Source organism: Leptinotarsa decemlineata, unplaced genomic scaffold (genome assembly GCF_025532065.1).
Source record: "Leptinotarsa decemlineata unplaced genomic scaffold, Ldec_3_MD MMD2_P_RNA_scaffold_2, whole genome shotgun sequence".
Lineage (NCBI taxonomy): Eukaryota > Metazoa > Arthropoda > Insecta > Coleoptera > Chrysomelidae > Leptinotarsa > Leptinotarsa decemlineata.
Window position 1 is genome coordinate 8,405,943 of NW_027412529.1, and position 15,012 is coordinate 8,420,954.

Below are 15,012 nucleotides of genomic sequence, written 5' to 3' on the forward strand. Positions count from 1 at the left end.
CCAGAGTGGTATCAGTTGTTCAATGCATCTCACTATTTTGTCGGGTACCGCAAAGCATCTGAGCACATGCAAGATGAGCTCATGCGATATTGTATCAAATGCCTTACGGTAATCGATCCAGGCCATAGGGAGGTTACGCGTATATTGTACCGAGTCCTGCGTTACACATCTATCGATGAGTAGGTTCTCTTTACATTTTACATCCAGCGATTCCTCTCTTTGATTCTCTCTGCTCATATATCCGTTCGAACACTCGGTCAACTGCGGTGAGTATTCGTGTGTATAAGATACTTGTAAACGACTTATAACACGAATTCAAGCATGTTATCGGTCTGTAATTCTTAGGAATCAACAAATCTCCGCTTTTGGGCATGAGAACGGTCCGCCCCTCGACAAACCAATCCGGAATCGACTACTCTCCGTCAAGCCATGAGTTGAAAACTCTGGCCGGCCAGATGGCGGTGGGTGCTTGGTAGTTTTTTCCACCAATATGTGCTTAGCCTATCTGGGCCTGGAGTAGCAAAGTTGTTGGAACCCACAAGGGCTCTTCGAACGTCATCTGAGGTTATCAGGTTGCGCACTTCATTGAGCTCAGGCTGTCAAAGCTCTCTGTTGAAAGCTTCGAACTGTGCTAGGGCTGGAACTGTGCTAGGGCTGTCTAAGTTGAGTGGCTGCGGGAGTTCATAGATATCCTTCCAGAAAGATTCCACCTGATCAGTCCTAGGCAGCTGAAATTTGGTAAATAGGTGCTTCTTAGGTCTTAGATGCGCACTAAGAACGGATTCTCGAATGAAACATCTGGGGCGGTCTCCGTGGGGGTAAAAGAGGTGCGTTTACCTATGAAAATTTCCTTTTTATTACTGTTTCTCCGTTCCGCTATATTTTCAGAGGCTGAAATGCAGGTTCGTTTTATGTTGATTCTTAAATATTCCAAATGGGGCGTCAACCGCGGGAGGAAAATGCGTATTCATGAAACAAAATTATCTTTTCATCTCTGAAAGTAAATATTTTGAAATTGAATGCGAAATACTCACCTCTCTCAACAACGTTTCTACGTAGTAGAATTTAGAATACAACTAATTTCCTGGCTAATACCACGAAGAACATAGACTTATAATTAACAGAAATTTGTACAGAGGAAATTTTTGCTCGTCAGTGAATTATAGAAACAACCATAAGAGCAATTTGTCCTGGACTCGAATAATTTCATCGTGTCTTCAGCGATATATGAAATCTCCATCTAGGACAAAAACTATTAGCAAGTAAGAGCTTTTTTCCGAAATCGGTCTATATGTGATCACTCGATAGATTCAGAGAGGTCCTGCTACCTCTAGATCCCACCAAAATGCCTATATTTAATCCAGGACCGAACCGGTATCAAAAACTGGCCCGAGCAAGAGGTGACATATCGGCCCCGATAAGTGGGAGTGGTGTATCATGATACTGCATCCCCCCTCTATAATTGGGTGTTTTCCTTGGAGGTTTTCAAGGTCACCAATAAATATTTCTCATAGTTCAAACTCACAATTTGATTCAAAGTTAGCAAAGACTTTACTTAATTTAGCTTCAAGGATTGCTAAACAAAGAAAACCAATCACTGAATATTAACTTAATAGTTGACAAAAGTATATAGTATAGAAAATAAAAATAACCAATGCTTTTTCAAGGACAAAACACAAGCACTACAGGAAAATCCTTGAGGCGCTCTAAGAGCGGTGCCTGTGCGAAAGTAGCGATTCACATTGGATTGTGAAAGTAGCGGATCACAATGGAGATTGAATCCATTTGGAAAAACGTTCTCAGGAAGTTTATTCCACATACACGCAGTTCTCCAAATGAAACTAATGGAAGAGTTCCCAAACAGTGAAGTTCGAGGTGTACTGAGTTGAACCTCAAAACGATGAGCAGCCACAGTCCGTCGCATATTTCTGATATGTAACGCTCTTGGTGAAATTAAATGTGCCAAGTCACTTCAACACTTAGCGTGAAAGTATCTATAGAAAAGAGATAAATCCCCAACCTACTTCTATATCCATTTGAGGTTAAAGTTCTGATATGATTTTCAAACTTAACACCACTATTGGTTAGACACGCTATGCTTATCTGAGCGAGCAAAAAACCTATACTCGCTGAGTGCCAAAAACTGCAAATTACCGAAATGTAATTTATCTTTAACAATTAGAATAATGCGATAGGTTTGTACTATCATATCTCCTAAAAGATGAAGCCGATTTTCGTAATCAAAGCAGCAAAGGATAGAGTATCAGAAGGCCTTTTCAATGAGATGTCACTTCTTTGAACTTTCATTTGAACCAGTGACCTTTCTTTTGGATCATATCTGCTTCGGTCCACTCGTTGTATTGGTAGCTTTACTACTTTTGACGAATTTCTTTCCGTTGAGTGATTGAAAAAAATTATTTTCAAGTTTTAGATGATGATTGAGAGCGAGTTGCTTTCCAGAAGAAAACCAATTTTTTTCGTGCAACTCAAGATCGAGAAATTATGGAAGAATGAATATCCAGTTCCATGAGCAAGGAATATGATTTTATATATAATTTCCACAGTTTCTATTTATATCAACAACGATAATAATTTTGATAGGTTGGTAAATAGATTTAATCAAAAAAGAGATCAAATACGATTAGATATGCATGTGCTAACAAACAAAGTCCAAAGATATTTTTCAGTGGCGGATATAAAATGTCAATTAAAATAATTAGTTTAAGATTTTCGCCTAACACAGCAACACATATGTTTCGCTATATAATAAGTTCTTCAGGCTTGACTATAACTCAAGACACAGATACTTCAAAAGATAACATTTTACCAACGAACATTTTAAAATTCGAAAGGAACAATTTTTTCTTACCTAAGTCAATGAAAATGTTATTATTGTCGAATATTTGAGAAAATTCCTGTATTTTTAAAGGAAAATCCCAGTCAAGTTAAAAAACAAACATGTACGAGTTGAGATGATTATAAAAATAAAATAATAATAGTAGTACAGCTTTTATTGCCCAATAGTAAAATAATAGTAAAACCATTTTGACCAATTTGTCAAAACTAGGTACAATGACTGATAAAATGAATATTAAAAAAAGAAAAAATACATGAAATTATTTATAACATAGTTGACAAATTGTTTGTTACATACAAGGGTGGACTGAAAAGTTTCCGACCTCAACATAAAGATGGCAGCACTCGTAATAAAAGCTAGTGAATTTTGTTGTTCATCGGTTGACAGTTCTCACCAAAGTTTCAGCCATTTTGGACGCGCAGTTGTTATGTAACAGTCGTTTGAGTGAGCTGATGTGGATGGAACATGAGCACATAACTTTACACCCGATACAAAAGAAAAATCAAAACGGTGAGCTCGAAAGGAAGAACCAGCTCCAAAGAAGGCGAAGACCATTTCATCTGGCGGCAAGGTAATGGCATCGGATTTTGTTCTGGGATACGTGTGGAAAAATTTTCATTGACTGTCTTAAAAAAGGTAAAATTATCAACGGCGAGTATTATGCAAACTTATTGCAAAGTTTGAGTGAAGAAATCAAATAAAAACGGCCGCATTTGGCTAAGAAAAAAGTGTTGTTTCATCAAGACTATGCACCAGCTCACAAATCTATATCGCAATGATTAAAATTAAAGAATTAAAGTTTGAATTGCTACCTCATGCCTCCTATTTGCCAGATTTAGCCTCCTCGGATCATTTTCTGTTCCTTATCTTAAAAAAATGGCTCGGTGGTCGAAAATTTTCTAACGATGAAGAAGTGATGCCGGCAGTTATTGGCTATGTTGAGAATCAATCAATCAATCAAACATTTATTCAATAAGTTTTCTTTACAATCACATTAGACAAAAAATACTGGCTGATTCAACAGGCCAAACAAGCTTTACAAAATCAATATAAAACATAAAACATACTTAGAAGCTGCAATCAAATTAAGATTCAAGGAGAAACTCATCCACAGAGTAGTATGCTTTTTGCAATAGAAAAATCTTGAGTCGCCTTCATATTTGAGGATTTAATGTCCTCACTAAGCTTATTATATAGTTCAACTCCACAACACATAGGGTGATTCTTTGATACTGTCAATCTACTAAACGGTTGATGAAGTTGAGAGTTATTTCTGGTGAAATGTTCATGGATTTGCTCATTTCTAGGAATAATTGAAATATTGTTTTTTATATATATCAGAGTTTGGTAGATATACAAACTAGGCATTGTTAACAGTATACTATAACGAATGAATAATGGCCTGCAGTGTGCACTTGAAGATGCATCAGCTAGAATTCTGATTACCTTTTTCTAAATAACAAAAATTTCATCAGCTGAGGCTGACAAGCACCCGTGTTCAAGACCATAAGAAATCACTGACTGAATTAAACTGTGGTATAAAAGCTTGGGAATATCAAGGGAGATTGTTTGTTTTAACCGACGAGGTAAATATATATGTTTACTGAGCTTCAGTTTGACACTAAGAACATATAACTTCCAAGTAAGTTCATTATCAATATCAACACCTAAAAATTTAGTACAATTATGTAAAGTTTCATTATTTAATCTAACCAAATAGCTTTTATCAATTGTTGTATATTTAGTAACAAAGTTGAGCATTTGAGATTTTGCAGAATTTAGCAGCAGGCCATTTATAGAACACCACTCAGAAATTTGATCAGTTACTTCATTAGCTTTGACAATTACTTTGGACATAGTTCCCGCAGATATCAAGATGTTAGTGTCGTCCGCAAAAATAACAGTAATGGAAGCTTTTGAACAAAATTTAGGAAGATCATTTATAAAAACAAAAAATAAAAGGGGTCCCGAAGCAGAGCCTTGAGGCACCTCTCTTGATATACGTTTTCTTAAGAATTCATTCCATTCACACAGATCAGCTGACTATGATCAGTCAGGTAAGAGAATTCATATTATAAAAACAGTATCGAACTTGTTGAACATCGCTGGGAAAAGTGTATAGAGCTGCAAGGAGATTATGTTGGAAAATAATCACATTTTTTCCAAAATGTTTGTTTTCTTTGTTGGGGGTGGTACTTCTGGGACCACCTTCGTAGATCTGGAATTCTCAAAACCATGTTGGTGAAGAGACATCACATTTTATACTCTAATGTAGATTCTATTGTAAGAGTATAAGATTATCTCAAAGAGTTTCGCGAGGTTGTTAAAAACTGAGGTGGGCATAAAATTTTCAATATCATCTCTTGCTCTTTATGATAGCTTAGAAAGGCACTAAGGTAGGTGTATAAATCTAAACCTTCCGGTAAAAATGTAGTTCAAGCTAGCTTTAAGAAAAGAAACTTAGCAAAGGAAATGAATACAGATTCAGAAAAGTGAAACTTTTTTTGTTATGAATGTTTTGGAGCAATAAAAAATCGACTCACAGTACAACCATCTTGCTAGACTGAAGTAGTAAAGTGTTCATAAGTATGGCTTCTCACATAATTTTCTCATCTATTACTAATCATTCTGATCATCTCGCAAAAAATGCTCCATAACTTCGCATAATCCCGTGGGTTGGGCTACCAACCCACGGGATTCCCCTATGCGCCAAGTGGCGCATAGGGGAACGACCAGGGGACTGAAGCCCTGTCAGGAAAGCCAATGTGGCCCTACGGACGGGGTCGCTGGACTCCTGGTCTGTTGTAGGAATAAGTAGGGTGAGGGAAACTAAAACTCCCCAAAAACCTTTACAAAACATGCCACCCTGGACCACCCTACCCAAGTTAACGTGTAAGGAATCGTGCCGACAGCTGAATGGCCGCAGGGTGATATGCGGTTACGAATGATCCCCCTGGGGAACCAGGCGAAACCTCATTGTAATCAGTCTAACTTTGGTAATGCGGGGATCTGCCAGAGGTGACCAACTCTTCCCCTGCTAATCGTGAGAACACACATGAATGAAACAAACACAAATACCGAAACAACAAAAACAAAAACCAATCCCGAGGCTGGACAGAAGTGCTCACCTCAATCTAAGGCGGTGGCTGGGGATGAACAGAAATGTCCAACCCAATCTACCGCTTGGAATTAGGCTGGACATAGCAGATCACCTTGTGATCTGCCAAGGCTAAGGCTTAAGCGCATTTACGGCGCCGAGGCCAAAAGGAGAAAGAGGGTAAGGGAGGTAGGAATAGCAGCAACTGTAAGTGCACCCCCTCCCCCGCTCCACATCCAACAGCAAGGGCACTTCCGGCGGTGGGCGCTAAGAGCTCCGACCTGAATAAAGGCAAGGAACCGTCTACCCCTGCAGGAAAGCTCCCTCACTTGTGCACTCCACGGAGGAAACCCCAAGAAGGTTGAAGGAGCCACGCAACGACAGTAATGTCGCTGCACCTTTCAAAACCTTCGCGGAGGCCACTGTGAGACACCTCAAGGTTGCCAAAAAGAGTGTTTGTTCGAGTCTTGGCCTACACCTGCCAATATGAAGGAGATGTATCCTAGTGACCTGTCCACCTTCCTGGAAGGATGGACGATTACCTAGGAGGACAACTCCTCAAGAGGATGTACAATGGGTCACATGTGGCTTACTCTACAGATACAGAACTTTCCATAATCTGGCAGCAGTTATTGAACATTCATCACAACTTTTTGCTATAACTACTCGTATCTATATTGATTTAGTGGACGTTTGGCAAGCACGCCCCTGAACTTTTCCAATTTAAGTATTCATTGATATATTCCGTTCAGTTGAAGTTGCTAATTAAATTTTCATTTCGATTATTTAATCCGCAGAACGATGTTGCTCATAAGTGTTTTATTGTTTTTCTCCAGTATTTTGTTCAGCGTGAGTATGAATACAACTACAAATATATCAATTTTCTTCAGAGTGTCTTTAGATAACTCATAACATTTCGAATCTCAGTAAGAAGATTGAAAAAACAAGGTCAAATTAACTAATTTCAGCCAAGTATGAAGAAGATATACAATAAATTTTTTTCAAATAATATTCCAAAATTCTTCATCGATGTTATTTCATTTATATTGAAAAAGAAAGTGAATTTTCATTCAGAAAGCTTTTCACAACTTCAGTTTTTCTAGAAAGTCGAATTCAACATTGCTTCAAATTTTTCAGGTATCACATTCATCGTATAATCAAGGGGAATTTTCTTCATTCAATTTGATTTTCAATGATGTGTTCACAAGTTCGCTTTCTAATAAGGTTTTCTTTAAGGAAAGACAAAATACAAACATCCAAGTGTTCACAGTGGAAAAATATTTCTAATGAAGAATTAAAGGCTTTTGAGATCAATGTTATCGTAATCTGACAATGATGACATTTTTTATGCGCTATCTGCTTCTCGTTCCATCCCAAATAAAATTTCGACTTTACTGATGCGACGAGCGCTTCATATACAAAAAATATGGCACAAAGCGCCCACGCTTTTTTCACAATTATAGGTACTAGTATTTTTCGTTCGTTGTTCTAAGTTCATTTAAAAAGAATATTTTTACCCTTTCAGTTGGATGTTCTTTAAAAGCGTGTTTTTTAGTTTTTGAAACTATATTTATTTCTCAATGTTTAGTTTCGTATGCTAAAAGAGCGTGTTTTCCAGTCTTTTTAAACTATATTTATTTTATCTGAACTTTGGGATCAATCAGCCGTATATTGTTTAGAAATATGACCATTGATATTTTCCGATTCCGGAGAGGGAGCCTGAAAATAAGCTACCAAGCCCAAGGCAGTAGGCGCTCAGGGGTTACAAATAGGGCATGTGAAGTGAGTTCGAATTATATCAAGGAGGATATGTACAGTGCCATCTGCCCGCGAATAGATCAAGCAATAATATCGATATATCAAGGAGTTACGTACAGCGCCATCTGCCCGTCAACAGATCAAGCAATAATGCCTATAATTCTATCAAATACAGATCCCGAGCTTGAGAGTTACAAACAAACAAACATACATACATTCATACATACAGGTGAAGCTAATAAAAGCATGTTGAGAAACACGTTCAATACGTCGGTTCCATTTTCCATCCTGCAATGTGTATAAGCTTCGATTCAGATTTTTAAATGACAGTGCATTTTCTATGAAGTGAATTCAATGCAACATGAAATTTCCACAATTGATGTAATATGAAAGTTAATGATTCCATACTAACTTTTATGGTTGTATCTGTAAAAAAAATCAAATGATACCGCGATGAGTTTGTTTGATACTGATATGATGCGTATTCTGAATCAGACGGTCAGATCTACAAAAAAGTATAATGATACATATATGGAGGTTTCTTCTTAGTACTTCAAAGAATGAGATATTTTTTTTACCTACTCCAACTATAAATTATAACGACACTCATTCAAAGAAACAGTTTGTTTGATTTTCACCAAACAATTTAACAAATATGCAACTCATGTTTCGCTATACAATAGCTTTTTCGGGAATGTCATTATTAACTAAAATCACTGAAAGGGAGGTAAATAATTCAATAAATTACGATTTTGCAGTTTTCCACAAGCATTGTTATACATAATTCCTCCACATACCCTTACCAGCATAAATTAACTGCATTCAAAAGTATGATTCACAGACTATTGAATATTCCACTGTCGGAAAGTAATTTCAAGAGAAAGAGCAGAGTTTAATCAAACAAATCGCTGTCAACAACGATTACAAAATATATATTATCGACTCCATTCTTTCCAAAAAAATGCAAAAATGATCCATGGACCAGGTCTACCCAAAGTGAAGAAACGATAACGTCCGCTATAGACCATTGTGATATCTTAGTGGCTTTCAGGATAGATGTGGCTTTCAGAACGAATAATAGTTCATATAAGTTTATGGTAAACAATAAAGACAAAACTTTACTTTCAAATATATCAAGACTGTATAAGTTGACTTGTGGCAGTTGTCCAAAACTTTATAGTGTCCAAACAGGAAGAACGTTTTCCCAAAGAATTGAATATCATAGAAGTAGATTTAAGAATTCGGGTGATTTACTGAATAACCAAATAGAATGAAATAACTCTCCGTAACTGAATAATTTTTCAAATGTGGTAACTGGTACATAAGCTCAGATCATTTCATTCATAAGGTACATTACAAAATCAGGTTCACATTTAACATTATTTGGTTAGGTAAAATCCAGGTACTTAAAATTTAGGTACTTAAAATTGTAAAAACAGATACAGTGCATTTTTTTAATGCCCCCCCTTAATTTTTTGAACGGATCAACTCAAAAAATTGAAATCTGGGATAATGAAATTAATGCATAAACACTTCATTTCAAAGTGAAATTAACAGATGAAACTTTCAAGATGGCGACTGGGCGCCATCTGGGAAAAAATGTAATGGAGAAAAGAGGGTCTTGTGACACATCTTTTGGAAGCTCCTGACAAATGCTTCACAACCGTAGAATATAATGTCAATATCTTCAACTACTACAAAATGTCGAAACTTTAAATAATTGCCTGAATACATTGACATTTAACTATATAATATGAGGTGATAACCTTGAGGTCAGTTAGAAGATGATCGGAATGGTTGCCTTGATCTTCTTGACATATGAACAGCCTATCCCATATTTCACGCCGAATATTTTCGAACGCAGTAACGTCAATATCTCTACAAATATTTATTATTCTCTGCCGTATATCCAATATTGTAGCAGGTTCAGTTCCGTACAACTTTTGCTTCAAATAGCCCCATAATAAAAGTCCAAAGGTCTCAAATCTGGCAAGCGGGCTGGCCATTTTGTAGGACCTCGACGGCCTACAGAATTCAGGCCGGGAAAAGTAGTAGTATCCAAATAGTTAGGTACTCACTTGTCTGGAGTAATTGTTGGAATACAGTATCCATATCGAATTCATTAGGATTCCCTTCGACGATTTCAGTGATGAGAGGATCAACAGTAGTTTCCAGTATATTCAAATACAGTTCCCCTGTTAAATTTTGATCAATAAATAAAGGTCCTACAATATGGTTTCCCAATAATCCTGCTCAAACGTTAATTTTTTCTGGATATTGGGTATGTGTTTCCCGGAAATCCTGAGGGTTGGTGTCACTCCAATAACGACAATTTTATTTGTGCCGTTTAAAAAAATGTACATTCGTCACTAAAACAAATATTGTGGAGATAAGTAGAACGCCTTGCAATGGTTTTCGTCATGATTTCGTAAAATTCTGTTCTTCGATCAGGGTCTTCTTCAGTTAATTGGTGTACCATTTTAATTTTGTATGGATGATACCTATTTCTTTTCGAAAGTCTCCACACAGTGGAAGGAGACACCTCACAAACATTCGCGATGGAATCAGTAGACTGTTCAAAATTTACTATGATCTCACCAATTATTTGCAATTGCTGTTATTCTGGAATAGACGGATGACCTCAGGGCTTTTTGTTATGTATACTACCGGTAGTTGTGCATTTGGATACAAGTTCCATCAAATATTTTCTACAGATAGGATGATTCGGAAAACGTGATACCTTTCTACTAGTAAAACCGAAAACTAAATGAGAATATTCTGACTGAACAATGATGTTCATTGTCGTACTGACATTTTTTGTCATTTTTATAAACGAAAAATAACTTAACAAACCTTATCGGGTTGTTGAAATTGCCATAGGGCAGATAAAAAAAAATTCCAGAAATATCGATATTAATGTGTTTGGCTTCAGGAAATTATTAAATGTTCCGCTATTTTATATAGTAGGTGAAGATATCAACTTCATATTCTAGGGTTGTGAAGTATTCATCAGGAGCTTCAAAATGTCACAAGATCCCCCTTTCTATTTGATATTTTTTTCCCAGATGGTGCCCAGCTGCCAACTTGAAAGTTTTATCTGTCAATGTCACTTCAAAATAAAGTATTCTTGCAATAATTTCATTATTCCAAATTTCAATTTTTTGAATTGGCCTGTTCAAAAAATAAAAAGGGGGGGGACATTAAAAAAATTAATTATATGAAGCATTGAATATGTGAATTTTAGTTATTAAAGACACGCCTGAAGAAGCTATTATATAGCGAAACACATGTTGCGTTTTTGTGAAACTGCTTAGTGAAAATGTTACTATGAAGTGCTTCTTGAGTACGTTATGGATTTTCATCAAGTATCGGTAAATTCCATCAAATATCCTAATAATCCTTATTCTTCCAGAGAGCTGATGATGTTCTGGTGACAATTCCAAATGGAAAAATAAAAGGAAGAAAGGAATATTCGCTTAGAGGAATCTCTTTTTTTGCTTTTCAACAAATACCGTTTGCCAAACCGCCCGTGGGGAATTTACGATTCCAGGTAAAGTAATTGAGTCCACATTTTCTTCAATGAAGTTGCTAGGTATATCCTCAATTCTCCTGCCACAGAAGACATTATTTTGAGGATATTTGAATATACTTACTTTCATTCAGATGATTACAAAAAAATAGACTTTCAACTTTGATTTGACTACCAAGATGATGTGTTCCACCTTTCTTCCAGTTCAGTTTGCAGGAGGTTTGAACACAAGTCCGCTACAGTCTGGAAGTCTTCATTAGACTTTCACACAGTTTCAAAACTTTTGTTAAAAGTGGATCCAGAACTTTTGAAGAGATTCTTATGAGTATATCGAATGGTCCAACGAAAAGTATGCACCTTGCTTTTCTAATTTTTTTGTAACTTAACGCAAAAATTCTCGGATAGGTCAATTTTGCTTTTGAGGGGGATGTATTTTTCTACCTGTGCTTTCAACCCCCTAGCGAGGGTGAGTAACAACCCTAAAATTTTTAATGGAAAGTGGGGTCGAGTGATATATCATTTGACAGGGCACATAATTTTCTTTCCAATGATACCTAATTTGGTGTATTTACTTGAATTGTTATAAAAAAAGCAAGAACATTTACTCGATATTTTTGGTGTTAATGAAAATGCGGAAAAAACGGCATTTTTATCACTACTACATTCCTCAATTTCTCTCTTGCGTTTTTTGGTTCAAATAACAACAGCAGATAAGTGTACAAAAAGAATTTAGGCAAACGTTCATTGATTCAGTTCGGTTGCTTTTGAAATTATTTCAACTTAACTGTAAAAATGGTTTATTCGATTCCTGAACGAGTTGAAATTGTTAAACTTTATTATCAACATAATGGTTGTGCTAGACTTACTGCTCGCCTCTTTAATAACAGTCATCTCGGGAAAAATGTGAATGATTCGTACGTTGCCAAGTTAGTCCAAAAGTTTGTCGATACCGGATCTGTCTGTAATGTGAAACACCAGCTACGGAAACCGATCAGAAATGGAGCAGTGGAAGTCGCTGTTTTGGGACATGTTGAATTGGATCATACTCAAAGTACCCGTCAGCTTGCTGCAGCCTCAGGTGTCTCCCGTTCGTCCATAATACGGATATTAAAAGCCTATGAATTTCATCCGTACAAAATTAAATTAGTACAGGAACTCAATGAAGATGATCCTGATAGAAGGCTGCAATTTTGTGAATAACTGAGCCAGCTACTAATTGATGATCTGCACCAACACGTGCTTTTCCGATGAGAGTACATTTTTTTTAATGGAGCTGTGAATAGGCATAATTGCCGTTACTGGGATGACAGTAACCCACACTCATTCCGAGAGGTCCATACCCAGTACCCTCAAAAAATCAATGTCTGATGTGGCATATTAGGTAGTCATAAGTGTAGGGCCACTTTTTATTCCTGGGAATTTAACTGGTTAGGTCTACCTGAACATGCTTGAAGATACAATTGATCCTCTCATAACAGAAATAATTGAAAATGATCAAAATCTTAATGATGATCGGCTTCATTTCCAGCAAGATGGAGCACCTCCTCACTATGTTGCTCCGGTAAGAGAGATTTTAGACCGGTTTTAGACCGGTTTCCTGGACGGTGGATTGAAAGAAGAGGCCCCATCGAATGGCCTGCCAGGTCACCTGATTTATCGCCTTTAGACTTTTTCCTTTGGGGACACTTGAAAAATAAATGTTTTGCTACGCAGCCCGAGTCCATAGAAGATCTTCGTCCACAAATTACAGCAGAGTGCAGAAGTATAACACTTGATATGCTACAGAATATTAGGAATAGATTTGAACAAAATCTGTATTATTGTATGGAAGCAAATGGGTCACATTTTCAGCACTTGCTGAAGTAGGATTCTACTAAGTCAATCACACATTTCAAAGTACTGGGTTGTAGTTGTTTTTCTTCATAGTACCTACATGTTTGAGTGAAATACAACAAATTAGGTATCATTGGAAATATAATTTTGTGCCCTTTCGAAAGATATATCACTCGACTCCACTTTCCATTTAAAATTTTAGGGTTGTTACTCACCCTCGCTAGGGGTTGAAGGCATAGGTAGAAAAACACATCATAAATGTGCCCCCCCTCAAAAGCAAAATTGACCTGTCCGAGCATTTTTGCATTTAGTTAAAAAAATGGAGAAAAGGAAGGTGCGTACTTTTCGTTGAACCTCTCTGTATACTAGGCTCACCTGTAACTTAAGTGGAAGGATACTGAGGCAAAAATAATTAAAAAAATATGAAAGCCAAGCATGATAATTCATTTTCATTTTATATTTCCTTCCATTCACGTTGAGACCTTTCTAGACAATGGAAGTTATAACCTGTCAGATTTTCAAAAAACATTATCAATCAGATTCAAATAAAGTTGATGGAGTTCACGGCAGATCCCCAAAGCTGAAACAAACGACCTTATTGGGGTAATGGTAGCTTTGCTAATATAGCAATAGAACAAGAAGCTACAACTCAGCGTATCTTTTGATATTATGAAAGTTGTTAAACCTCAATAAGGATTATCTCATAAATGGCAAGCCTGAAGATGATCCTGAAAAGCGTAAAGTGGACAGAGAAAATAGGCACTTGTTATGCCATAGCACTTGGCGAATCATGTGACATTGTTGATGATGAACAAATGTCTATTTTCGTAAGATTTCTTGATATTGAGTGTCAAATTTTTAGGAAAGAGTTGCTAGCAATATTACCGTTGAAAGTCATTGATGAGTTTATTACTGAATCTAACATTAGTTATGATAAAATGATGTCGCTTTCAACTGACGGGACCCAGAAATGATTGGCAAAGAAAAAGGTGTAGTACAGAGAATCAGAGATACAAACTTGGGTCTAATATCGTATCAGGGCACAATTCACTGGCAGCCCTTTGTGGAAAGCTTAGTGCTACACTGAAAGAAGTAATGAACAGCTTGGTCAAGTTGATCAATTTTATGAGGTCTCATTCTGCTCTTTAGCACCGACATTTCAAGGAGTTTCTTTCTGAATGTGATACAGCGTATTCTGACTTACTGCAACACAACAATGTCCATTGGCTAAGTAAAGGTCAAGTTATTGAATGTTTCTGGCTGATAAAAGGAAGAAGTAACCTCCTTCCTGCAAAACTTAGATACGGAGGAAGCCAGAAAGCACTTTGAGTTCATAACAAACAAGTGTAATATGCTGGTCGTGGCTTTTCTAAAAGATACACAGAGTTACAAGGAATTAAATGTTTCCAAAATTTAATTGTTTGCCTCTTATTACTTTGTGACGTAGTTGAGCGAATTTTGGCCAAATTTTCTCTACGAATTCAAATTGAACCGAAGCGCTGCCGAAACAGCCCGAAACACTTGGCAATGTAGTTTTAATGAAAGCATTGTTCGGCGTTGGTTTGCGAAATTTCATTTCGGAGATTTTAGACTCGAAGATGAACCCTGAAGTGGTCGACCTACTAATCGAAGACGAGGATTTGAGGATCCAAAAAAATATCACGGTTAAAGTATGGTGGTTTGCGGCTGGTGTGACGTCAACACAAGACCTCTGATTCTGTATCCACAAGTTTCACAAATTACCCAACATACTTTCCAGACCTCTCGCCAACCGACTACCATTTTTTCAAACCCTCCAAAACTTTCTCACCAGTAGAATCTTTGCTAATCAGAGCAAGACAGAAACAGCCTTCATCGACTTCATCGAATCAAGAGCATACACTTCTTTATGGTGATGAATTTGTGTTACGTTGGCAAAATCGCACTGATTGAAAAGTC

The 15,012-nt window shown here is 36.8% G+C and overlaps 1 protein-coding gene across 1 annotated transcript in view; it reads left to right on the plus strand.

Moving 5' to 3' along the window:
• Positions 1-6,657: 6,657 nt before the first annotated feature.
• LOC111511648 (juvenile hormone esterase) overlaps positions 6,658-15,012 on the plus strand; it is a 38,283-nt gene continuing 29,928 nt past the window's right edge. The window contains exons 1-2 of the mRNA XM_074182895.1: positions 6,658-6,803; positions 11,125-11,262. Coding sequence (XP_074038996.1) covers positions 6,756-6,803; positions 11,125-11,262 — 186 coding nt within the window. The 5' untranslated portion in view covers positions 6,658-6,755. The remainder of the gene's footprint in view (positions 6,804-11,124; positions 11,263-15,012) is intronic.